General features: G+C 47.6%; 1 protein-coding gene across 1 annotated transcript in view; it reads left to right on the top strand.

Annotated features, from left to right (window-relative positions):
* The first annotated feature begins 102 nt into the window (after positions 1–102).
* Positions 103–26,632, top strand: part of LOC144758201 (uncharacterized) — a 122,315-nt gene continuing 95,785 nt past the window's right edge. Inside the window, exons 1-5 of the mRNA XM_078646416.1 lie at positions 103–253; positions 15,562–15,684; positions 16,360–16,593; positions 16,767–16,922; positions 18,049–18,234. Of these exons, the coding sequence (XP_078502542.1) occupies positions 103–253; positions 15,562–15,684; positions 16,360–16,593; positions 16,767–16,922; positions 18,049–18,234 (850 nt within the window). The remainder of the gene's footprint in view (positions 254–15,561; positions 15,685–16,359; positions 16,594–16,766; positions 16,923–18,048; positions 18,235–26,632) is intronic.

Genomic DNA, 26,632 nt, shown 5'->3' with positions numbered 1-26,632 from the left:
TTCATAGTGACTATATCGTCACTATGCGGAGTTAGTGAGTTACAAGCACTCATATTACAGGAATCTTACTTTCAGCTTCACAAAGACAGAATTGTCATGAGAATGGACCCACAGTTCATGCGAAAAGTTATCTCACAGTTCCAAATGAACCACTGCATTCTGATACCAAGCTTCTTTCAAAAACCAAAGATGCATGCAGAAAGAATATTGCACACTGAAGACGAGCATGTCGGATGGATGTACGGAAACAGAAGTACAAAGTTCAAATGGCATGGGATAGTTTAACAGTGTACCACACAAAGTAGGACCAGCCTGACCCACCCTCAAAACATTCACGTTGAAAGGCCTCCTCCCAGTTCGACCCCCATCTCCCTGAGTTCCTGTTGCAGGGATTCCGTTCTCATACTGAACGTGCATAGAGACTTGGAACCTCAGTGAATTAGGGTGTGCCAAAACTCACCTTAGTACCCAAAATCCCCTAGCAGACTAGCTACAGTGTCTCATTGGTTATTACAAACTCCCAATGTTTAGACAAACCAGAACATGGACTTAGAACACCTCAGGTAACGTGGAAAACATGAACACTCTTTCGTTATACAATCATTTCAATCCAGAACAAGGAGTAAATGAGGCCGCATGCACATTTGAAATGTTTATTTTCTAATGCAGTGTTCTCAAGCGCAGTATCTTAGCTAATACAAGCAAACATATTATAAGAAACAAAGTAATCAGCATCGTTACTAGCCCATAGAATACAAAAGGTGAAAGCATGTTAAAATGCTAAAGCAAAGAAGGTTAAACAACACCTAATTCTCACCCTCCCGTGCTAGTATATTATATTATATCTAAGAAGGTCTCTTTGGGTTTTAGCAGAGCAGCCCATACCTCAGATCCTAGTGGTAAGGGATCACATCATCTTCCACCAGCTCTCTGCATGCGATGCACCATCAAGTGTGTGTGTATGCTCTGTGCAAAGCAATATAAAATGCGCCTAAAGCTAGAAATTGGCCACAGCTGCATGTATGTTACGTCTAGGAACGTGCGAAGATCAGACCTCACAACAACCACTGTGTCGAGATATCCTTGAAGGCTTCAGCACTCACTGTACAGACACAGCTGACCAAGCAAGGCTGATATCAGAGTAACAACATATTATTCTCGTGTGAATCAAAACACTCTACTAGGCTCAAAGCTAAAGTAACAGTTATGTGTTGTGTGCAGAACCAGCAGAAAGGTAAAATTGGTGTTTAAACTCCTAATAAGTTCATGATAACTTAACGCAGCATATAGGTAAAGCATATCTATATCACACCCTCCCATGATCCGAGCACGGATAAGATAAGATAAGATAAGATAAGGGGCTCATTTTTTAAATGCAGAGTTCAAGAACGATAGTCAGTCCAAATTTGAGTAAGTGAGAAAAAAATATTTTTGTCACCCAAAAAACCAAAATCTCACCATTATGACAATTTAGTGTTGGCTTTAATCAAAGTCAATAGGTCCGGGACTTAAAAGTTTTTTCATGTCTTAAAAAAAAAAATTACGAAAAATTTCAATGTCAACAAAGACATCGATAGATCTCAGCCTAGCACTGAATATGCAAAATAAGCAGCAACAGCTTCCAGAAGGAAGTCACTGTTATCATCCGAAAAAAATTCAGCCATCCAATTCAATAGTGGGAAAGAACAAACATGCTCTTCAATTACCGGAGCCTCTAGCACTATCAGAGGACAACTCGGTGGGTTCTCGATGAAGCTGTGTGCCAAGAAATCTTGCGCCACTGCAAATATATTCCAACAACCCAGTATTCCATGCATCGCTGCAAAGGGCATAATCCCTCCGTCAGATCAAAGCAATTCATGAGCAACTAAGGGGCTCATGAGTTGATTAAAATCCACTTCAGGAGACACCATATTGCAGAGACACAAATTCAGGGCCCAGTCGAAATCGCAGCTCAGGCAATAAAAGACAGGCTGGATACATGTAAAATAGGAAAATCAAAATGATAATCCATAAACTGCACTTAAGGTGGCGAGCGGCAGCGTTCCATAGTATTCAAGCATCCTGTTGCGAAACAGTGCCAGCCGCGACAGCTCGTCTTGGAACACAGGATGTGCATCCATTTTTAATAAAACAAAATAGCACCAGAACGCCTGCAGCCAGCGCCAGTAAAACGGGAAATCCACCAAATAGGCTGGAAAAGATTGAATGGAAGAAAGCAGAAATGACCCCAAATATCTTTGGAACCGAAGTCACAAGACCACTGCTAACTACTTTAAAAAAGTGCGCCAGCCCCGTTGTGGAGGATGCGCTAAAGATTGTATGAATCAGCTCACCGAAATGCAATGGTAGGTCAGTATTTATTAAAGCATGGACCTCTGTGCGGGTGTTAGCTACGTGAAGGACAAATGTTTCACGAGCAGATGTCAGGGCAACTTCTTTTTGGGACAATAGAGCTCTTATGCGACTCATCTTATTGAACTCTGCTTTCAAGGTCGGAATCCTCGGCCAGATGGAAACATCCAAGTTCCCATGCGTGGGTGGATACAACACATTTTTACAGCAAACCACACGTTCACTGACTGTAACGACATAAGCAATGCCTTTTATTAACCCACAGCAATCCTCATTATTTAAAAGTAAATAACTGCTGTTTGCCCGTAATGTGAATGTGGGGACGATAGCGGGCACGGGGGTACCTTTCAAAACACAGGCTAAATTAGGCTGTTCTTTATTACAAGAGTCGTGTAATTGAATATGTCTACACATTAATGAGTGATCTGGTGTTTCGGTGCACTCTTCACCTTTCAGATAAACTTCCGTCAGTAAAAGGGAGCGACCAGGCTTCATGTAGATAGGGGCTACCAAGAGGCTCGTATCTACCAATGGCAAAATACTTCATACAATTTTTAAATTCGAAAAGAGCCATGGATATGCCACGTTGCAGTACAATTCTCTGCCACAGAGAATTGTAAAGACTCCAATCGTTCAATGTGTAACATGGAAAAAGATGCATCTCTCATTGAAAGCAAATGTTGCTTATCAGGCAAATTAAATGGGGCAAAGAGAGAAGAGGTATTCATGTAATTCCAAGGCACTCTCCCGGCCTTAAGCGTCTGCAGGGTCCACGCAAACTGCATAATAGAACGAAATTGATTTTGACCACGGTATAATACAGACACATCGGGCCCGATTCACAGAACTAACTTAAGACAAAATCCTAAACTTACTACTTTTGGTATTCACAGCAATTAGGATTTTGTCTTAAATTTGTCTTAAGACAGACTTAAGTTAGGATTTTGTCTTAAGTCTGTCTTAAATCTGTCTTAAGACAAACTTAAGACAAAATCCTAATTTCTGTGAATACCAAAAGTAGTAAGTTTAGGATTTTGTCTTAAGTTAGTTCTGTGAATCGGGCCCAACATCTTGCACAATATCAACAACAGATGAGACAATATTATCCAATATGTAAATGCGGGAAGAAAGCGGGTTAATGCTATTATCCACAACTGCAAGCACTTTTTCTAGATTAGCTTGATCAATAGCCCTAAAGCGGGTAGCCGCCTCAATTTGTGATGTTTTCCAGATTTCACTATAAACTGCATATATCCATCTTCTAGATCTACCTCTAGCCGGGCCTTTTATGAAATCATTCAAATCAACATCGTCAGTCAGTTTAGATAAATGCAGTTTAACTGACGCCAAGGTAGAATGTTTGAGCCAATTCTGACATAATTTTCCTAATGAATAGGTGGTTACAGAATGGTAACTCTCAAAACGGGGATCGACCCTGACCTGTGTAAAGCCATCAGCTAAACCCAGAAAACGATGTTGGCACGAGTCAGCACTTCTGTGCCAGAGCAACCAACCCTTGGGATCCAAACTGGATATGTTAAAGGACGAATTTAGCAATAGAGTTTGCAACTCTCTGATCGAAAATTTTGTAGTATTACTCCAACCTGAATATTCTATCAAATCAGGGAAGGAAGGGGTATTTAATTTTTTAGAAGTAGCCAATCCAAAGCATGTTGTCTGTGAAATGGTAGAAGTCAAAAACAACATATGATTCGGGTTGAGACATGCACGGTGCAAAGCCTCAGTGCCTTGTACCTGCCAATTTTTAGATAGAACCCCAAACAGATTTAAGGTCAACTGTTTCCTTCCATAACCCGTAGCCTCCAACAGCTAGCTGGTCTAGAAAGGACTTCGAGTACAATAATTTAGTATCGGTAAGTCTAACCTTGGACATGGACTTTTCTGTCATTTTAAAATAAAATGAAGCGGGATTGGACTGATTAAAGTCAGTAAAATAAGTGTACTTTTTCAAAAAGGTACTCGAACTGCCTCGCAAAGGAGCTGGGCAATGCTCCCATTGTGTGTAATTCACATTGCTCCTCCTGGAATTAGTTTTATGTAGGTAGTGGTTACCAAAATGTTGGGAAAAAAATAAATCACCATAATTAGCAGATTCTAAATACAAATCTTCAGCATCAAAGGCAGCATAATATTTCAAATCAGAAAACAGTGCCTCTACGGCCTGAACATCCTAATCATCAGAACGTATGTTTTGTTTAACTACATCCCCCATGTTAACTCTAAGCACATTATAACATTTATAACCTCAGTGGGGCCATGGATTTGAAATTTAACAGCATCCCATACAATCCCATCCAGGACAGGCCAAGCAGTGATGTTAACAAAAGCCAAGTCTCTCTTCAATCTGTGTGCAGTATGCGATGAGTAATGGGGTGCCAATGTTCCATTAAGATGTCGAATGCATGTTCTCTCTTCGACATAGTGTCCATTGACGATTCGGAAAAAATAAAACACAAAACCAATTGACATAAAAAGGTAAATCAAAAAAGCACCAGCCAAATATATGTCCAAGGGGGAATCAAAAAATTTTTTTTAAATAATCTTGCATAGACTGTAATCCGTGAGGGCTTTCCTGATGTGTGTGAACAATGTCAAATGAAAATCTGCATTCTGTGGCTAAACGAGTTTGTAAATCAGGCATCGATAAGTCAGTTGGGTAAGTGAAGTCAGTTTCATCAAGTTGAGTACCAGGCAATGTACTCAATAAAGGACTAGAAATTGCAGGCATCTCGAGGGCCACCTCCGGCTCAGGATTCGAAGCAGTGGCCAATACAGAATTTCTCACAATTGAAGGACAGGAGACCGCCGGTGTCATACTAAGAAGAATCGGCCACTCTGTGTATCTTGACATTGTAAATGGAGATATACCTGTTTTCTTTACGACCAGGATGTGGTGGTAAAATGACTGTGCTTGTGCCCTTCACCCCAAGCAGAGGAACTGGAGCTCGGTAAGAGGGACTAAATTCCTTCTTGTTTTCGATCTTCTCCCGAACCAATTCTCCAACTTGGGGTAGCCAGCCAACTACCGGGATCTGCAATGCATCATCCGAAGCGGAGGGCAAATGTTCCTTTGCAAGACTGTCTCTTGTCTTTTGTAGAGTCTGTAAAACATTGCAATGTTCACCTATGTCAAAGGAGGCAGCAACAGCCACTGAGTCTAGACCGTCAAGGTCCGGTACATACATCTTGATACCAAAGAGCATTTCGTATAGGGTCCGCCCACCCAGAGACCTTCTAGGGAGATTATTGAGAGCACGCTGCACGCCATTGAGATGGGCCAGCCAGTTCCTGCCAGTGCCTATAACTCGAGCTGTCAATGATTGCTTTAAGTCACGGTTCATTCGTTCCACTACACTATTATCCTCAGGTCTGTATGGAGACGAAAACTTTACTTGAACCCCCAACGAAGCCATGGCATCCTTATACGCCTTAGAGGCGAAAGCAGGACCCTGATCCGAATGGAAGGTACCACAGGCAAAAATCCCTACAAAGACACGCAAATCTCTTATGACAGTCCGTGAATCAGCCTGCGGTGAGGGCAGACCCATAAAAAGCATGTGCATGAATCAACTGCGACTAAGACATACTTATATGCAATATCAGATGAAAAAGGACCGCAGTGATCTAAATAAACACAACCTAGTGGTTTATTAGAAATGAACAACTGTGTTTGGGGCGGACGCGCAGCAGTTGAAGGCTTAATCTGCTGGCAAATGTCACATTATTATTATTATTATTATTTGCTGTTTTATAACGCGCTCCATTACTCCAGAGTATCCTGGCGCGAAATTGAAGGACATAATCGCGCGTCTGTTTGTACAGTCCCCGCCACCAAAAACGCTGTTGTAATTGAGACACAGTGGCAGAAACGCCCGCATGCGCAGACGCAACACCTTCATGGGCCGCTGTGATCAATATATTTCTGCGATCCGAGTTGGGAATCAATCTCTCCCCAACGTCAGGTATTTTCACATAAGGAAACTTACCGGGACTTAAGTGGTATGAGTACTTCGAAGGGAACCCCTAAGGATATTTAATTCCCTTCTCAGTGGCAGCAACAGCTGCCAAGATATCATCATCAATCTTACTTTTGGACCGTGTAACTGCTGCAACTAAATATGTCGATACTGCTGATTTCGCTGCCTCATCAGCAAGCGAGTTGCCAACAGCGTGGACTCCCACGCGCTGATGACCAAGAGTATGAATTACAAACACGAGTGGTAACTGCTCTTTAAGCTCAGCCACTCGGACCCAGATCATTTTATGTTTTATTGTGCTACCCTTGGAATCACGAAAATCATTCTGAATCCAAAAGAACAAGTTTTCATTGTAAGACTGGACACAGTAGTAAGAATCACTTACAATAAGAGTAGTCGGATTGGTGTCACTACAACGCATGCTTTTACCACGCATGCCTTTACAACGCGGTTTTTACCACGCAGTCCATTACAACGCATAATGCTTTTAGGCGCTGGATAGTGAATTATTTAATTTACTATTCCAACTCCAGTCCCCGTGGATAGCAGGGAAGGTGTTGGATAGTATATTAAATACATTCCCTATCCTAGAGCGCCCCCCAGCGCATTGCGTTGTAATGGTTTGCGTGGTAAAAGTTGCGATGTAATGGTAGTGCGTTGTAAAAAATTCGTTGTAACCGTGCTACACCGAGTAGTCACACTAGGATCAGCGTACTCCAATGCAAGCATCAGAGCACGAAGCTCTCCTAATTGTGCGGTGCAGTCCCCTAGAGTCTGCGTGTGCACGACTCTGGACTTGAACTCATCGTTCACCATGGCACCTACCACAATGGCACATGCAGAAACGTATGCATGTTTAAACCCATGCGCAACCTGCACCGAACCATCAGTGTATATGATGCAATGGATCCAAAGGCCGCATAGCCAAAGGTGCAGGATGAACAAATTCATATTGCAAAAACTCCTGCGACCGTCAGGAGGCATCAAAAATAAATGTGACATCCGTAGATGTCAATGAAGTAGCCCATTGTATCCACTGAGGGTGCAAAGCTTTAGACTATGGTACACTGGCTCTCGTAACTGCCTCCAAAGCAGGACACGGGTTAACAACCAACATGCGTTTTCCCTGTGACAGAGCACATTCCTTAAGAATCGCCATCTGTACAGCCGTCAAAACTTTCTCCACAGTGGAAAATCGTATTTCAGACGAAGTGTACAAGTGTGACTTGTAGGCAATAGGTACTGTGTCTCCTTCATTAAAAGTAAGGTATGTGAAACCCACCGCCCCAGGGACGATTCTTATCACCAGGTTGGTGTGGTTATCACGAGTCAGTAAGTATTTAGATTCAAGCAGATCAGCCTGCAAAGATTGCAGAATAGCTGAGTGTTCTGGCAGCCAGCATGATTTGGTAAAAGTTGGTTGTATCAAGGCATACAGAGGCTTGATACGCTGGGCATATTCCGGAATGTATGTCCTTCCGGAATTTAAAAATCCCAGCAAAGACTGTAATTTCTTCAGAGTTATATAAGCGCGCAGTTGTGCGCATTTCTCCAAGAAGTGAGGAGCCAAACCTCTACTTTCATTGTTGAGCTCGTAGCCCAGAAACAACACTGTGTACTCTGCAATGTGCGAAGTTGAATTTGTAACCGAAGTCCGCAAAGATACAAATTATGCGACACAGATGCTCCCAAAGTTCGTCGTCTGTGAGATAAATGTCATCCACATACGAGCATGCATCAGGGTTGATTCTCTCTAAGAGAGAGACAATGCGGGCAGCAAATACCCCAGGACTATTCTTATAGCCCATCGGTAAACGCCTGAACTGTTTTTGTTCGCCGCCGCATGTAAAACTGGTCCATTGGGAACTTAGACCATCCAAATGGTGGGCATAAAAACCGTTGGAAATGTCAAGCGTGGTCTTAAACCGCTTACGCACAAGACTATCCACTAAGGCAGAGTCGTGAGTATTCTGTACTGCACAGGTACGGCAATGCAAGTTTAAATCCCGGTAATCCAATACCAAACGATATGATCCGTCAGGCTTGGTCACAGTAAAAAGAAGGTTATTCATTGGTGACACACATGTTTCAATCACTCCTTGATATTCCAATTGTTCAAGGATTTCAGCAATGGAAGCCTTAGCTTCACGTCTAATGGGATATTGAGGTTGAAGCTGTGGCTGAGACTGCAAAGGTATTTCGTGGTGTGGGGAAAATGTATCCCAACCACAGTGTGTACGGTACAGAGCCGGCGCAAGGGCTATAGCCCACTCTTCTGCAAAATTCAGCACATGCTCCTTCGAGACCATGTGCGCGAAACTAGGGAGGATTACCTCCTCCCCTCTTGGAGCTGCGAGAACAAAAGGTGGGGGCTAGTCACCCTCCACTAACAAAATGTCATAGGTAGTTGTAAGATTCTCCCAAAACACCTCCTTTATGGTACGCTGTATGTCACCTTCAATGAACAAGACTATTTCATAAAGTCTATCAGGGGGAGCTACTCTGGTGTCAGCTGTCTCCACAACAACATAACGATCAGTCGCTGTCACCATCAGAAGTGGACGCAGGGCCTCTCGCACTATGGTGATCTCCGCCGAGCTGTCCAGCAAGGTCAGAGCCCATGTCTCATTCTGAAGCTGCGTTCTCACTATCTGTGTCATATCTCGCTGGTAAAGCGGTGACTTTCTTTTTCTGAAACTGGGATCTCTTCGGCGTAGAATCGTCCTGCTTGCCTTTACCGTCTTTCGGGCGGGGCTGGTCGCGTCCTTGCTTGCCACCCCGACCCCTGCCGCCGCCTACACCACCAGTCGATGAGGCCGATGACTCCTGAAAAGAACGTGGAGAGCGTTGATCAGAAACCTGAAAACGATCAGGTGATTTTATCATCGCGCGATCGCGCAAGTCATAAATACGTTCTGGGGCGCAGGCAAAGGAGACGCAGGACGAGACTCCTGTCTCTGTTTCTGTTGTTTTCCCTGTTTTTGTTTTTTCGGCCAATTTTGTTTTTTTGTCTTGGACTGTTCGTCAGTTTCTGACTTCTGCCCTTGGGGTTGTTTTTTCTCTTTAGTAGAAAAAGGCTTGAGACCCACACTATTGCGGCCCATGGTTTTATAAGCCGCCACAATAATCCTTGCCAACTGTCGGGGTTTTTCGACATCGGGAATCGCCTGCAAAGCATTGGACACCTGAAAGTTCCGCATCCCCCTTGGCATTTAGAAGTATGAGATCGGAAACTACATTAATGGAGCCACATAGGCGCATACCCAATTCAACAGCCGCCTCAGGTCCGTGCTCATCCTGAACACGCTTAAGGACTGTTGTCAGGACAGTCATAGGCGGAGTGCCGTAACACCTCGCATAGACTGCCGCAAATGTTCTACCCCATGTTTCACAGTCACCAATTTCTGGGGTCAAGTCTTTCGGCATGCTAATTGTCAGAATCCTGTGTTTTTCACCAGGAGTCGTGTTAGGAAATACTGCTTCCGGCTGGTCAAACTTTTCGGCAAGCCAGAAAGGAAAATCATCCTTATCCTGGGGACGCTTGCCCATCACAGCGTTGACTATTACAGGACTAAGCTTCATTCCGCCCTGTCCGCCAGGAATGTAAATGTAAATGTACAGGAATTTATATAGCGCAAATCACCAAGCGGTTTCTAAGCGCTTGCTTAGGGAACCCGTCCTGGTATTCCCCTGTGAGATAACCCCCGCAGGGTATCCGCAAGGTGAAAGCCAGGCATCCCGCCGCGAGGGGCCGTTGTGGAGATTAAGCAAGCTATTGCCCAGAGTCGCAGAGTGTGAACCCGTGAATCGAGTAGGCACCGGAGCGAGAATTGTCGAGTCCATGGACATTTTAGGACTCAAGACCCCGCCGAGCCAGGAATTGAACCCTGGTCCCGGGCTGACCTCTGCTTCCAGGTCTGCCTCCTCTAACCAGTGAGCCACACTTCTCCACCACCAGGAAGCGCCACACCACCTGGGGCCCCGCCCGGGAGATTACGGGTTATGTATTGCACTAACGACCTAATCACGCTAATTGCGACTACGTGTAGTCGTCTTAACTCACGGAACACGCCCCGTGTTGAGGATGAGGTGTAAATCCAGCCAAAACAGGCCAATTTGCGCCGGGAATGGACAAAGGACCTAACCTCGGAGCTGTCAAAGAGTGGGGTAGGACGCCATCAAACCAAACGCGGTACTGCCAAGCATCATTAGGAACTTCCTGTGCCCTATATGGAGTATATTCCTGTGGCACAGCAGTGGGAGTGTACGTGTCGAACACAGTAGTATTGGCGTTCACAGCCGGGAAGGTGACCCACGAGTAAAACATTTCGTATGGGTAAGCCACCTCTGCACTCACCACCATTATTACGGCCATGCCATCCACGGGAACATTATAAGTCTGCAAATGATTACGCACCGCAATGCGACTATGTTGCGGAATGTTCACCGTGGCCATAGTGACACAGAAAGAAAGAGGTACAAAGTAAACTTTGTAACACAACTGGGTAGTAATTCAAGAAAACCGTTTAGAAAGATTCAAGCTTGAAAAGACCTATGTAAATACAGGTAGGTTTGTCCGACACCACCGTTAACCGGAAACAATAGTGAAGGGGTTAAGGACTGAACATTGCACTACTCAAGTGTCATGTAATAAGACCACCAACGATTGAGCGCCATGTCGCAGGGATTCCATTCTCATACAGAACTGTGCATAGAGACTTGGAACCTCAGTGAATTAGGGTGTGCCAAAACTCACCTTAGTACCCAAAATCCCCTACCAGATTAGCTACAGAGTCTCATTGGTTATTACAAACTCCCAGTGTTTAGACAAACCAGAACATGGACTTAATACACCTCAGGTAACGTGGAACACATGAACACTCTTTCGTTATACAATCATTTCAATCCAGAACAAGGAGTAAATGAGGACGCTTGCACATTTGAAATGTTTATTTTCTAATGCAGTGTTCTCAAACGCAGTATCTTAGCTAATACAAGTAAACAAATTATAAGAAACAAAGTAATCAGCATAGTTACTAGTCCATAGAATACAAAAGGTGAAAGCATGTTAAAATGCTAAAGCGAAGAAGGTTAAACAACACCTAATTCTCACCCTCCCTAGCTAGTATATTATATTATATCTAAGAAGGTCTCTTTGGGTTTTAGCAGGGCGGCCCCATACCTCAGATCCTAATAGTAAGGGATCACATCATCTTCCACCAGCTCTCTGCATGCGAAGCACCATCAAGTGTGTGTGTATGCTCTGTGCAAAGCAATGTAAAACGCGCCTAAATCTAGAATTTGGCCGCAGCTGCATGTATGTTATGTCTAGGAACGTGCGAAGATCAGACCTCACAACAACCACTGTGTCGAGATATCCTTGAAGGCTTCAGCACTCATTGTACAGACACAGCTGACCAAGCAAGGCTGATATCAGAGTAACAACATATTATTCTCGTGTGAATCATAACACTCTAATAGGCTCAAAGCTAAAGTAACAGTTATGTGTTGTGTGCAGAAGCAGCAGAAAGGTAAAATGGCGTTTAAACTCCTAATAAGTTCATGCTAACTTAACACAGCATCTAGGTAAAGCATATCTACATGACATTCCCTCCAAGGTACCCAGATCTTCCTCCATTTTTTAGCACATCCACTACCTTTGTAGATGGTTTCCTCCGCTCTCTGACACCAATCGAGATCTCGCACCCATTGATCACACTGTGGAGGAGCCTGCGCCCCCCAGGCCCTGGCTACATTTCTGTGTGCGACACAAGCTGCCACCTCCAGCCAAAGTTCCCCAAATCTAGTCCAGTCTGTGGCCCCCTTGATCATTAGTAGTAGCCTCCTGGGTTCCCTTGGTACTGGAGAGCCCACCACCTCAGCCATCGTATCCGTGACCCTGGCCCAGAAGGGCACTATCTTAGGGCACTCCCACAAGATATGATAGAAGGAGCCCTCCCCTTGGCATCCCCTTACGCATAGGGACGACTGACACCTGCCCCATGTATACAAGTGGGTGCGCGGTTAGTACACATGATGCGCTGCGAGGACTCCGGGTAGTTACGCGCTATACAAGTGCAATTTTTCATTTCATTTCATTTCATTTCACATGATGTAAGATTTTGAGCTGTACCAACCGGAACCAGACGCAAATCGCAATTTCTCGAGGGCTCTGCAGGGCGTCCTGCCAATCTTCATCTTCCAATCCGCTCCCACTGCGCTCTCAGCGACACTAGGGGGTCGGGCATATTATTTATGAGCTCACAATAGATCGTTGATGCAGGCTTCCCAGGGATGGGATCAGGGAGAAGGCGATCCTCCATTGGAGAGTACTCCGGGATGGAGCTGCCTCCTCTAATGTGGGTGCGCAAGGCGTATGTGAGGCGCAGGTAGTGACACCTCTACGAGTCGTGCATGTCGTATTCTTTCTTCAAATATTCAAAGGAGCGGGGGCGGCCCCCTTCCACACGTCTCCCAGCCTCCAACCGCTGAAGCCCACCAAGCGGGACACCTCTGCCAACTGCTCACCCATCCACAGGGGGTCCTATCAGTCAAGGAATCCGACAACCCCAGAAATTTGTTCACCTATCTCCAGCGCTGTACCACCATCCCAGTGTAGGAGGGCCAGTCCGCACGCGGCCTGCGGGCATATAACAATGGTTCACAGTTCCCTCCCGGTATCACCAGCCGGTCCACCCTATATGCCGGCTCCACCCTATATGCCGGTTCAGATCTGTAATATGACAAATATCTTCTCTCTTGTGGTTACAGAGGTGACACATCCTCTCACTACTCATCATTTTCCATGCAGGGGCGTCTCCAAGAAATTGGCTATTTCCAACTCGGAAATTCATAAGCTTCAGCATTGCCCTTTGGCTATTTGAGTCTTCTAGCTAGCTCTGAGGTTTTAAGATACGGTACGAAGCAATAACTGTCCACGTATGGGATATCTTTGCCAGTACTGCTTTATCCCATAAAGACGACAATTTTTTACTACACCCATTTATAACTTTATTAAAAGCCGCCTGTGAAAGTGGTCAGGCCCATAGTTGTTTCGCCTTGAACATGTCTATCGCCAGTTTACAATATTCATGAGCTGCTTAGGTTTGTTATCACATATTGCCTCCCAGACCACTGTCATAAGCAAGGAATTATTATCCCTTCTAATTTTATGCCAGCATTTTAAATATGCTCCTAAACCATTTAGGTTCTGTCGTTTAATTCCGAAATCAAGTCGGATTTGCTGTGAAAAAAGAAGAAAAAAACGGTCAGTGGACTGGCCTATCTCTACTTCGGTTTTACCGTCACCACACCCGAAGAAAAGAATTTTAAGGGAACGCAAAAGGAAAAGAAAGAAAATTCGGCTTCTAGACTACTCCTATGAGTCAACGCCAGGATACCGTGAGCTTTCTTTCATAGCCTAGAAACGGTCTGGTTTAGGGGATTCCTTCTCCCCTATTCAAAACAGCCATCCGGAAGCCAAAACCCAGGGAAAGGAAAATAAAAGGAAACGTTGAAAAGGTGTGAGGGATGAAGGAACTTTCTCTCAAGAGACGTGACAATAGTTCCACGGTCTTTACAGGAGCAGCAGCTTGCAGTCAGCACCTCTAAAAGGGAAACATCCTTTACAACGCAACTTTTACAACGCAGTGCCTTTACGACGCAACTATTTCAACGAAAACCATTACAACGCATTGCACTGGGGGCGCTCTAGGATAGGGAATAGATTTAATTTACTATCCAACACCTTCCCTAGTGTCCACGGGGACTGGAGTTGGAATAGTAAATTAAACTATTCACTATCCAGCACCCCTAAGCACTATGCGTTGTAATGGTTTGCGTTGTAAAAGTTGCGTCGTAAAGGCATGCGTGGTAAAAGCATGCGTTGTAACGACGTACATCCCCTCTAAAAATGCTGGGGTAGTGTGGAATAACAACAACCAAAGACCCGTGGTGCATTACCGGCAGAAAAGGAATTTAAAGGTCAGTTTTCAGTTAGGTACTCTCTCTAAATTTGCTATGTCGATCGAGTAATTAACAATTGTGAAGTAAAGGGTGTTGAAAGGAAGTGCCCTACGCATGAGTGAGGAACTTATCTTGCTGATTGATATGAAACCATGACTAGGAAGATGAAAAGGCAATGCCGTCTGCTCATCATGCATGTAGTTTGGACTTTACTACCAATGCCTTCTGCTCCTCTTGTTTGTAGTTTGCACTTTCCTACCAATGCCTTTTGATCATCATGCTTGTAGTTTGCACTTTCCTACCAATGCCGTCTGCTCCTCATGCTTGTAGTTTGGAGTTTACTACCAATGCCTTGTGCTCAGCATGCTTGTAGTTTGGAGTTTACCACCAATGCCTTTTGATCATCATGCTTGTAGTTTGCACTTTCCTACCAATGCCGTCTGCTCCTCATGCTTGTAGTTTGGAGTTTACTACCAATGCCTTTTGATCATCATGCTTGTAGTTTGGACTTTACCACCAATGCCTTGTGCTCAGCATGCTTGTAGTTTGGAGTTTACTACCAGTGCCTTCTGCTCATCATGCTTGTAGTTTGGAGTTTACTACCAGTGCCTTCTGCTCCTCATGCTTGTAGTTTGGATTTTACTAGCAGTGCCTTCTGCTCATCATGCTTGTAATTTGGACTTTACTACCAGTGCCGTCTGGTCATCATGCTTGTAGTTTGGAGTTTACTACCAGTGCCTTCTGCTCATCATGCTTGTAGTTTGGAGTTTACTACCAGTGCCTTCTGCTCATCATGCTTGTAGTTTGGAGTTTACTACCAGTGCCTTCTGCTCATCATACTTGTAGTTTGGAGTTTACTACCAATGCCTTCTGCTCATCATACTTGTAGTTTGGAGTTTACTACCAATGCCTTCTGCTCATCATGCTTGTAGTTTGGAGTTTACTACCAGTGCCTTCTGCTCATCATGCTTGTAGTTTGGAGTTTACTACCAGTGCCTTCTGCTCATCATACTTGTAGTTTGGAGTTTACTACCAATGCATTCTGCTCATCATGCTTGTAGTTTGGAGTTTACTACCAGTGCCTTCTGCTCATCATGCTTGTAGTTTGGAGTTTACTACCAGTGCCTTCTGCTCCTCATGCTTGTAGTTTGGACTTTACTACCAGTGCCTTCTGCTCATCATGCTTGTAGTTTGGACTTTACTACCTCTTTCTAACATGCTGTTCCTCTTTCGTGTTGCTCAGGGTTCGGTGGCCAGAATTGCGAGATCAACATTGATGGCTGTCCAGGCCATAAGTGCAGGAACGGAGGGACTTGTGTGGACGGGGTGAACACCTACAGCTGCCGGTGTGCTCCGGAGTGGACTGGTAAGAAGGATTTGAAGGGAGAGGAGTCCTTGTTGGTTAGCCCCTGCCCCCTCCTCTTTACCCACAGCACCAGCACATGCTCTCCGGGAACTGCTGAGGTCTTGTCCTGGTTCTGGTTCTGAAAGCCTTGCTCCCCCACCCATCATGGTGGAAGCATTGGAGCTTGCTTTTTCATGCTATTCACCCTTTACCATCGCGCTGTGGAGGAGTAGGGTGATATGAAATGGATACACTTTCCAAGAAAGCTGCAGTGAAGCTGTTTTGAGAAGAAGCTTCTCGTTCAGGGGGCTTCCACATGAGATAGATGGTCCCCCAAGTGAGAGCTGTGAGCCAGACTGGCACAGCACGATGGAGTCCGTTTCACAGAAAGGGAGGGTGTTTCCATGTCTTATTCAGGAGCTTAAGAACAAGGACGCCTCAGTAATATTGAGACTTTTAGGGAGGTATGGTCCCTCATCTTACTGTGAAGTGCCTTGAAGCCCTGCTTCACCTTCACTACCGTACAAGGCGTAACAAGTGTTCCAAGTCCTGAATTCTACAGGAACGCTGTGCCACCTCTTCAATTAATGGAGAAACCCACAGATTGTAGGTTGTGAATAGATTTTCACTTCTGGATGATGGTTAGTTTTATATTTGACTTTATCCTTCTCTTTCCTTCCTTCTCATAACTATTAGGTCAGTTCTGCACAGAAGATGTGGACGAATGCCGGCTGCAGCCCAATCCGTGCCACAATGGTGGGACCTGTTCCAATACCCACGGTGGCCACACCTGCGTCTGTGTGAATGGCTGGACAGGCAAGAGCTGCAGTGAGAACATTGACGACTGTGCGAATGCCGTTTGTTTCAATGGGGCCACCTGCCATGACAGAGTGGCTTCTTTCTACTGCGAGTGTCCAATGGGGAAGACTGGTGAGTAGAGCCTCGGGGAGACTCTGGGAGCCTCGAGGAGCTAAGTTACTCATAGAAAAATGTCTCTTTTTTTAGATCACTCTCCTAGCAGGTGGAATTGTGGCCGGCCTCTAGGGCTCTGATGGATTTTACACTACTTCAGTTATGAGCTTTTATTTTTTTCAATCTTCCAGGTCTGCTTTGCCACCTGGACGATATATGCATCAGTAACCCATGCCACGAAAATGAAATGTGTGACACCAACCCAGTGAACGGCCGTGTCATCTGCTCCTGCCCTCCTGGCCTCACTGGCCGTGCTTGTGACCAGGATGTTGACGAGTGCTCCATAGGTAAGTTAAGGTGGTCACCGTTGGAGCAGCTCTCCCTGGGCTGGCTCCGCGTTATGCCGTCCAAAAAAGGTAATTGATCATCGTACTGCTATCTGAAGTATTAATGGCATTTAGTTGGCAAGTGTAATCCATAGTGTAGGGAAATCTTGAGTTCTTGACATGGCTCTTGAAGCAGGCAGTTATGGGAATTGATCTGCTTGTTTTACAGGCTTTGAGTTGTCTTCGGCCCTGGCCTTGCTGACCCTAAAGGGCAGAATAACCGGCCTCATCCATCCATGCATGCCTTAGCACCAGAGTCTTACTAACTTTATGTAGCAGCGTCCATCAGTGAGAAGAATGCTCTTGAGGTTGAAGGTAGAGGTGTATTCATTCTGGAAGGTTGGTAGCTCAGTTATGGACTATGATACCTTTAGCTGGTCAGTCTCTCATTAGAGCAGTGCAGGTTTGTTGGACGCTCTTGCAGCTGTGGTGTCCACAGTACGGTATTTTATCTGCTTTGGAGTGGCGATGTTGTAGGATTGAAGCCCCGTCCAGTGCAAGAGCGCTGCTCTCCTCTAGAGACATCCTCCAGGGGAGCAGACGTACACCAGTAACATCGGCTGTGTTTGGGTTTCCAGAATCGTGTCCTTCATAGTGTTGAGCCAGTGAACGGCTGAGGAGTGGCACAGATTGGGAAGACGCCAACATATCTTGTGTGGGTTTTAAACAGCTTCATAGTGTGTGCAGGTATGATTTGAAGAGTTATGAACTTGAGTCCTGAAGGTAATCCTTCATCTCTAAATTGTATAGGGAATCGTAGGCGCCAGATCTGCAACACAATCATTCATTCATTGATTGGACCCCTTCGCCAACTTACCCACAGAACTTGAGCAGTGCCTGTTGCTTCATGCCAGACAAGATTTTGACGTACCAGGTCCCCATCCCTTGTGAGTCTCATATGTGGGTCAGAGACTGCTAGCTAATCAACGAAGGCCCTCCAGAGTGACCCTGCCATGTCCAGGTGAGTGCTCAGAGATTAGTTTAAGAGGCCAGACGGTCATTCCCTGGAGGGTGCCATTGTTTCGGTTGTAGTGATGAAAGAAGTTGCTGCCTCCTTCATCAGGTCGTCTTTTCTCCTTGTTTCTAGGTGCCAATCCATGTGAGCACTTTGGAAAGTGTGTAAACACACGGGGCTCCTTCCAGTGCCAATGTGGAAAGGGGTACACGGGTCCCCGCTGTGAGACCGACATTAACGAGTGCCTGTCCATGCCGTGCCAGAATAACGCCAGCTGCGTGGACCGCATTGGAGGGTTCACCTGCATCTGCATGTCTGGTAGGATATAGTGTCTGCTAGGGAGCGCCAGTGTCTCAAGACTCTCAGTTTACAACGCTGCTCATCTTTTACATGCTGTAGATCGCAAACTCACTCGACTGCATTGGTGGTGCCACAAGGTTGGGAACTTAAAAGTATAATAATAATAATAATAATAATAATAATAATAATAATAAGTCAGAGACAGACTGTGGCATAGTCTGTCGGGAGCTGCTGTGACTCATGGTAACTTCTAACTGGCATTTACGCGCTGCATGTTGTAATCTGCATTTTTAAAAGAACAAATGTTTTAAAACTTACTCACTGTTAGAATCTGTGCATCTCCTCCTGCCCCGATCCGTCACGGCGTGGTCTGTGCCGATTTAACGGAGGGCAGGGAAGGAAGGAGTGGTACTTCCGGTCTCCCAGTTCTACACCCAGTCAGAGGTCTAGTGTGGAGGCATGAGGGGACTACTTCGGGCGCATGTCAGGTAGGACGCGCAGCAGACGCACGCAGCGGGCACGCCAAAGGCAAACCCATCTGTGCCCTTCCGCTCCCGGCCGGGACCAGGGGCCATGAACCCTGGCAGTTTTCAACCAACTCTTACCTATAACGCCCAGATACTATAAACCTGCATGGAGTCTCGGTCACTAAATGTCTACACTCACTGACCCTCGCTAACAGTCCCACCAATTGCCCTCACTGCGACTTGCTCCCTCATTGAAGATCTCAAACCTGACATTTTATTCCTGACAGAGACCTGGTTGCAGGATGAAGCTGATCCATCCATCATCCAGATCCTGCAGTCAGGGTACTTAATACACAGAGTGGATCGCAAGACAGGAAGAGGCGGAGGGCTAGCTATTATCTTTAAAGATAATTATTGCTGCCGGTCTTCTACGGAGGATTTACCTGACGTTGAGAGCATCATCTTCACCTTAGAACTCTCATCTACCAATTCTTTCTCGGGCCTGCTACTCTACCATCCCCCTGGTCCCTTAGGTCAGTTTCTCAACTCACTTCCCTTCTTTGTTTCCGATTTAGCCCTAACCTCTGCTAATTTTACCGTACTAGGTGATCTTAATATGCATCTGGACGACCCCTCCGACCATATTTATTTATTTATTTGTGTATTTTATAGAGCGCACAGCTGCCCCAACGGGGCGTCCCGGCGCTGAGATCTTTCAAAGTGGAGGGCACAGAAGTATGTTAAAGGGAGAATAGGTGGGTCTTCAGGGACTTGCGGAAGGACAATTCTGTTTGGGAGGAACGTAGGACCAACGGGAGCTTGTTCCAATGCTGAGTGGCAAAGACCTCAAAGGTTTTTCCACCTGCACGTGAGCGTTTGAATCGTGGGGTTTCCAGGAGGAGAAGAGAGTTGGACCGTAGAGCCCTTTGATTGGTGTACGGCCGCAGGGTGTTTTTCAAATGGGCGGACCCCATGCCCCGCGAGGCACGGTGAGCCAGCGTCATAGCTTTGAAAATGCACCTCTTGGCTATAGGCAGCCAGTGCAGTCTGCGGAGGTGGGGAGAGATATGGTGTCTGAAGGGGATTCTTTCCACTAGCCGAGCGACGGCTTTTTGGACCATCTGGAGTTTTTGACATTGGCCTGCTGTGATACCTAGATACAGGGCATTAGCATAATCAAGATGTGAAATGATCAGTGTCTGGATCACAGTCTTACGGCAGTCCTCGGGTAGATATTTAATAAGCCGTTTGATGGTCCTGATCTTGCCAAAGCAGGAGGCTGTCACTGTTTGTACCTGGGCGTTGAAGCTGAGGTGGTTATCCCAACGGATCCCAAGGTTTCTTACCGAGTCTTTCGGCGTGGGGGCTTGGCTCAGATATTCTGGCCACCATAAATTGGAGTCCAGAGGGGATGGAGAATTAAAAAACAGAATCTCCGTTTTTCCTGCATTGAGTCGAAGGGAGTTGGCATCCATCCACTTAGAGATGTCCCTAAGGCAGGTTTTTAGCGGATCAAAAGCAGAGGAAGAGGGGGAGTCAAAAGTGAAAAGAAGCTGAATGTCATCAGCGTAGGAAGTGGATTTGATCCCTGTCTGAGCGATCAGCTTTGACAGGGGGGTGAAATAAACATTAAATAGGAGCAGGCTGAGAGAGGAGCCCTCTGAGACTCCCCATTTGAGAGGTCTGGCTGTGGAAGTGAACGGAGGGGTGAAGACCTGCTGTGTACGGTCTGAGAGATATGACGTGAGCCAATTCAACACAGTGCCGCCCACGCCTAGGTCCACCAGCCTCCTCAGCAGGATCCTGTGAGAGACAGGGTTGAATGCTGCTGAAAGATCCAGCAGCACTAACACCGCCCTTGACCCTCGGTCGAGCGTCCACCTCACCGAGTCGGCCATTTCAAGAAGGGCCGACTCCGTGCTGTGGCCCGACCTGAAGCCGTGTTGGGACTCATGAAGTAACCCGTTGGTTTCAATGAAATTCGCCAACTGGGAATGAACCGGTTTTTCCAAAACTTTAGCGGGGGCGGGCAGGAGGGAGATGGGCCTGTAGTTGCAGGGGAGATCCGGATCCAGATTTGGTTTTTTAAGGATGGGGACCAAGGAGGCGTGTTTCCACTTAGCGGGGAAACTGCCTGATCTGAGGGAGTCGTTCCAGATGAGGTTCAGGAAGGGATTCAGAAGGGGTACCAGTTTTTTATATTGATGGCAGGCCATGGGTCGTTGGGGGAACCTGATTTACATTTTAGTAATTCGGACAAGGTGTCTGCTTCCGGGATGGCTAAAAATTCGGAAAAGGTAGCCTGTGGCGTCGAGAGAGTGGAGGGTGCCTCTTCCCAGTCTTCTTTATTAGGGATGGGGAAGGAAGAATAAATGGTCTCAATTTTATCCTCGAAGAATTGTGAAAGTTTGTCGCATAATGACTGTGATGCGGGCTGAGTTCGGGTCAGAGCGTTGGGATTTGTAAAAGAGCGAACAATGTTGAAAATCTCTCTAGAACTATTGCTAGCTTGTGTGATACTGGCGGCTAGAAAGACCCGTTTATGTTCTTCGATCATTCTCCGATATTCTTTGAGTGCTGTTTTGTATGTGCTTTTCCTTTCGGGAGAGAAGGTCTGTCTCCAAAGGCGTTCGAGAGACTTACAGGCAGATTTTTTCTGCCGGAGCTCGTCTGAATACCAGGGTGCTGAGGGTGCGGTCCGATAGGTCTTAATGGGTTTAAGAGGGGCTAGGGCATCTAGGGCCTGGCAGATCCAAGCATCGAAGTGATCGATCTTTCGGTCAAGGTCAGGGAGCTGGCTAGGGTAGGAGTTTTTTAGATAGTCCAGAAGAGTATCGGGGGTGATGCGGCTCCAGTTTCTACCTGCGGTTTTTGGGGCGATGGTGGTTCTGAAGGAATGGGGAATACTGATCTCAAAAGGGATAAGGAAGTGATCTGACCAAATAACCGGTGTAGGGGGGGTCACCTGGATGGAAGATAGGTTGGAACAGATCAGATCCAATGTGTTGCCTGCTTTATGCGTCGGTAGAGTTAGTAGTTGGACTAGGTTGCAGGCCATAAGGCAAAAGACCTACTAGCGAGCCTCTCGGCACTCCAAATTGTGAAGAAAGGCTTTGCCTTTCCCCCAAAGAACCACCGACTAAGGACTAAGTTTGAAGATTTATTACAAAGCCAAAAACAACTGAATGTATAAACACCTCAGCAAAAGGTTTAGAAGATAAACAGGCACTAATACAAACATAACCCTACGGAAGAGTCTCAGACAGCTCAGGAATAATACAAGAATAAATTCAAGAATCATCAGGCTAACAAGAATTGCTATAACCTGAGTTCTAGTATGCATTGATAAAAAGTATAAATTCAGGTTAATCTGTCCCTACACTATACTAAGTGATATCCCTACTCAACAATAGCCCAATCTAATAAAGGTGTCAGCAGTGGCGCCTTCCAAAGAAGTTCACTCTCTTTCTTACGACTTAGTCTAAAGACTCCTCAGCCATAGCTAAGCTCTCTGCCTGGTCAACCGCTCCCTCTCGCTCCTCGGCTCATCTACTCTAACTTCTCCCTCGGGGTGCTGTCCCTAATACAAAACCCCACAATGCGGACAACACGCCTTCAGGTACGCCCCTCTCGAAGGTGTTGGTTTTCAGATTTTTCCATTATGGCACCTTTCCATCCTTGTCCGTTAAAACGTCCTTGGGTCCCAGGCTCTCCTTCGCTTCAAGTTGCTTCCTTAAATTCCTCGGCTACTCCTCCATGTCTGAGCCTAGTATCCTAACACTCATACACAATGGGCCTTTCTACTCCACTATCTACTTGGTCCTGCACCTGCAAAGGAATACATGTGAATCGGCTCACAATTTCTTAATTTTGCAATTGACTTTAGCTAAAGGCAGCTTTCTCCAAAAACATTTCTACGATTTAATGCTAAGCAAGGCATCTTCGATCAGGCCTGCGCCCAACATCCTAACATAAACAATATCTTTCGTTCTTTAAGCCTCCATATTTAAAGCAAAATACATGTTTCTATCTCAAGCAATTTTATCACGTTTAAAAGGTACAACTATGAATTTTAATAAAGCAGATCTAGAGTCACAATGATGATCTATTAAAACACATCTCTTATTAATGAAAGACTTCACATCAAACGACATCTCTATGTTAAAACGGCATTATTGATTTTCAAACTCTTAACATTAGCTCTCCATGTAATTCTAATACCAAGTACATTAGTTCTCAGCCCTACATTGCATTTGAACACGATTAGTAAATCCTCTAAATATGCGGGTGTTAACTACTTGTGCATATGATACACCCCTACAAATTTTACTTCTGTTTGGCGCTCTCTCAGATAATATCCTGAGACTTTATCGAAATCTTTTGCTTCCCTTTCTTAGTTAGTTGACATTATAGCTAGGTCATCCGCATATACTAAAATCGTAGTATCTCCTCCAATCGAATGGATGGCCTCTATCTTATCATTCTCCGCAATTTTTCTAATTAAAGGATCTATTTAGAGTGCAAATAATAGCAGAGAGTCGAGGCACCCTTGCCGCGTACCTTGACTAATTTTAATTAGATCAGATGTGTGGCCCATCATAGCTGATGACCGCTCAGCCCTCCACAGGGCTTGGTCGCCCCACTCACTGCTGCCGCTCCTGCCTGCCTTTGCCACCTCCTGCCTGCAGATTCCTTCGCTCGCTGCCCGCTGCTCCTGGGAATTCCCCGCTGCTCCTGGGAATTTCCCGCTGCCCGCTGCTTCTTGGAATTTCCCGCCGCTGCCTCTCTGCGTCCCTGCCCCCCTGTGATTCCATTCGCCGCCCCGCTCCCGCCCCCCAGCTGCTCCTCCCTCCCGGCTCCTTACTTAAGGGGACCGTAGGGGACCACAGAGTGTGACCGCTCAGCCCTCCACAGGGCTTGGTCTCCCCACTCACTGCTGCCGCTCCTGCCTGCCTTTGCCGCCTCCTGCCTGCAGATTCCTTCGCTCGCTGCCCGCTGCTCCTGGGAATTTCCCGCTGCTCCTGGGAATTTCCCGCTGCCCACTGCTTCTTGGAATTTCCCGCCGCTGCCTCCCTGCGGCCCCGCCCCCCTGTGATTCCATTCGCCGCCCCGCTCCCGCCACCCAGCTGCTCCTCCCTCCCGGCTCCTTACTTATGACGCCCCCAGAGCGACCGCACAGCGGGAGCGCCGAAGGTGCGCCAAAGGTAAGCCCGTCTGCGCCCGTCTTCGCCTGGCCTGCGCCCAGCGCCAGGACCCCTGGCCCTCCCCGCCGAGGCAAGACGACCCGACTGACCTATGACGCCGCCACTCTCAACGCACTCAATGCCGGCCGGACCCACGCCTGCTGCCGAGCCACCCCGAGACGCACCCACGGACCCTTCACCTGCTACACCTGCAAGTTCACCTGCCTCCGAACCTTCCCCGCACCCGCCAAGACAAACACCAGCAGCAACCACCTCAAGTGCATCCTGATCAACACCCGCTCCGTCCACAGACACGCCGTGGAACTCTGGAACCTCCTCGACGCTACATCACCGGACGTCGCCTTCCTCACGGAAACCTGGAGGAACGCCTCCTCTGCACCCGACATCGCCATCGCCATCCCGGACGGGTACAAGATCATCAGGAGGGACCGCATCAACCAGACCGGAGGTGGCATCGCCATCGTCCACAGGAACACCATCCGCATCACGACCGACGCCAACGACTCCTTCGCCGCAGCCGAACATCTCCACTTCCAGATTCACACCTAAGACAACCCTCAGAGGCACCCTCGTCTACAGACCCCCGGGACCACGCACACAATTCAGCGAAGACATCACAGACTTCATCAACCCGCACGCCCTCCCCTCCACTGACTACATCCTCCTCGGGGACCTCAACTTCCACCTGGAGAACAACAAGGACCGCAACACCACCGCCCTGCTGGAAAACCTCGCCAACCTCGGACTCAAGCAACTGGTCAACACCCCCACCCACTACGCCGGCCACACGCTTGATCCCGTCTTCTCTTCCAGCAAGTACATCACCTTCAGCCACGCCACCGGACTCCACTGGACCGACCACAGCTGCGTCCACTTCAGCTTCAAAAGATCCACGACCCATCACCACCCGCAACAGGTACCTCACAGGAATTGGAGCAAGATCACCGCAGACCAGCTCACCACCTCCCTCAGCCAGATCCCACCCGCCAACACAACGGACCCCAACGAAGCAGCCCGCAACTTCACACAGTGGCTGACCGCCTGCGCCGACGACCTCGTGCCACTAAAGAACCCTCCCAGCAGACCCAGAAGCAAGAAGGCATCCTGTTCACCGACGACCTCAAGGACTCCAAGAAGACCTGCCGCACCCTCAAGAAAGCCTGGCTCCTCGACCGGACCACCGACAACATGACCGCCCTCAAACACGCTACCCGCAAGCACCACCAGCTCATCCGCGCCACCAAGAAGAAATCCCTGAAGGAACGACTGGATAACAATGCCCACGACAGCAAAGAGCTCTTCACTATCGTCAAGGAGTTCTCCAACCCCAGCACCGGCACCAACGACATCACTCCGTCACAAGACCTCTGCGACTCCCTCGCCTCGTTCTTCCACCGCAAGATCGCCGAACTCCACAACAGCTTCGGCGCCCCACCCAGGCACCCAACCGTCGAACCAACGCCCCCCACCGCCACCCTTCGCACCTGGACCACGGTGACCACCGAAGACACAGCCCGCACGATGAACACCATCCACTCCGGATCACCGACCGACCCCTGCCCAGACCACGTCTTCAACAAGGCCGACTCCACCATCGCACCCCAACTCCGGAACATCATCAATGCCTCCTTCAACACCGCCACCTTCCCGGAGAGCTGGAAGCACGCCGAGATCAGCGCCCTCCTGAAGAAACCTACAGCGGACCCCACCGATCTCAAAAACTTCCGCCCCATCTCGCTCCTCCCTTTTCCTGCTAAAGTCATCGAGAAGATCGTCAACAGACAGCTGACCGCCTTCCTCGAGACGAACGGATCTCTCGACCCCTCGCAGTCCAGCTTCAGAGCCAACCACAGCACCGAGACCACCCTCATCGCAGCCACCGACGACATCCGGACCCTGCTCGACAAGGGGGAAACAGTGGCCCTCATCCTCCTGGACCTCTCCGCTGCGTTCGACACGGTCTGCCACCGCACCCTAGTCCAGCGCCTCAGCAACATCGGTATCCAAGAGAAGGCACTGGAGTGGATCATCTCGTTCCTTGCCGGAAGAACACAAAGAGTCCGCCTCCCCCCGTTTCCCTCCGAGGCCACCGAAGTCATCTGCGGCGTCCCGCAAGGATCTTCACTCAGCCCCACCCTCTTCAACATCTACATGAAACCTCTCGCAGCCATCGCACGCCAGCACAACCTCAACATCATCTCTTACGCCGACGACACCCAGCTGATCCTCTCCCTCACCAGAGACCCCGACACCGCCAGAACCTGCCTACACGAAGGGATGAAAGATGTCGCTGAGTGGATGAAGGACAGCCGCCTGAAACTGAACTCGGACAAGACGGAAGTCCTCATCCTGGGATCTTCGCCCTCCGCCTGGGACGACTCCTGGTGGCCCCCAGCCCTGGGCACCGCACCCAAGCCAACCGACCACGCACGCAACCTGGGCTTGATCCTGGACCCCTCCCTCTCGATGACCAGACAAGTCAACGCCGTCTCCTCATCGTGCTTCAACACCCTGCGTATGCTTCGCAAGATCTTCCGCTGGATCCCGACCGAGACCAGGAAGACTGTCACCCAGGCACTTGTCACCAGCCGACTGGACTACGGAAACGCCCTCTACGCCGGAACCACAGCCAAGCTACAGAAAAGACTCCAGCGCATCCAGAACGCCTCCGCCCAACTCATCCTGGATGTCCCCCGACGCAGCAACATCTGCAGCCACCTGAGGAACCTGCACTGGCTCCCCGTC

Source organism: Lissotriton helveticus, chromosome 1_1, assembly GCF_964261635.1.
Source record: "Lissotriton helveticus chromosome 1_1, aLisHel1.1, whole genome shotgun sequence".
In the NCBI taxonomy this organism is placed as follows: Eukaryota; Metazoa; Chordata; class Amphibia; order Caudata; family Salamandridae; genus Lissotriton; species Lissotriton helveticus.
This window is presented reverse-complemented; position numbering and strand designations above follow the sequence as displayed.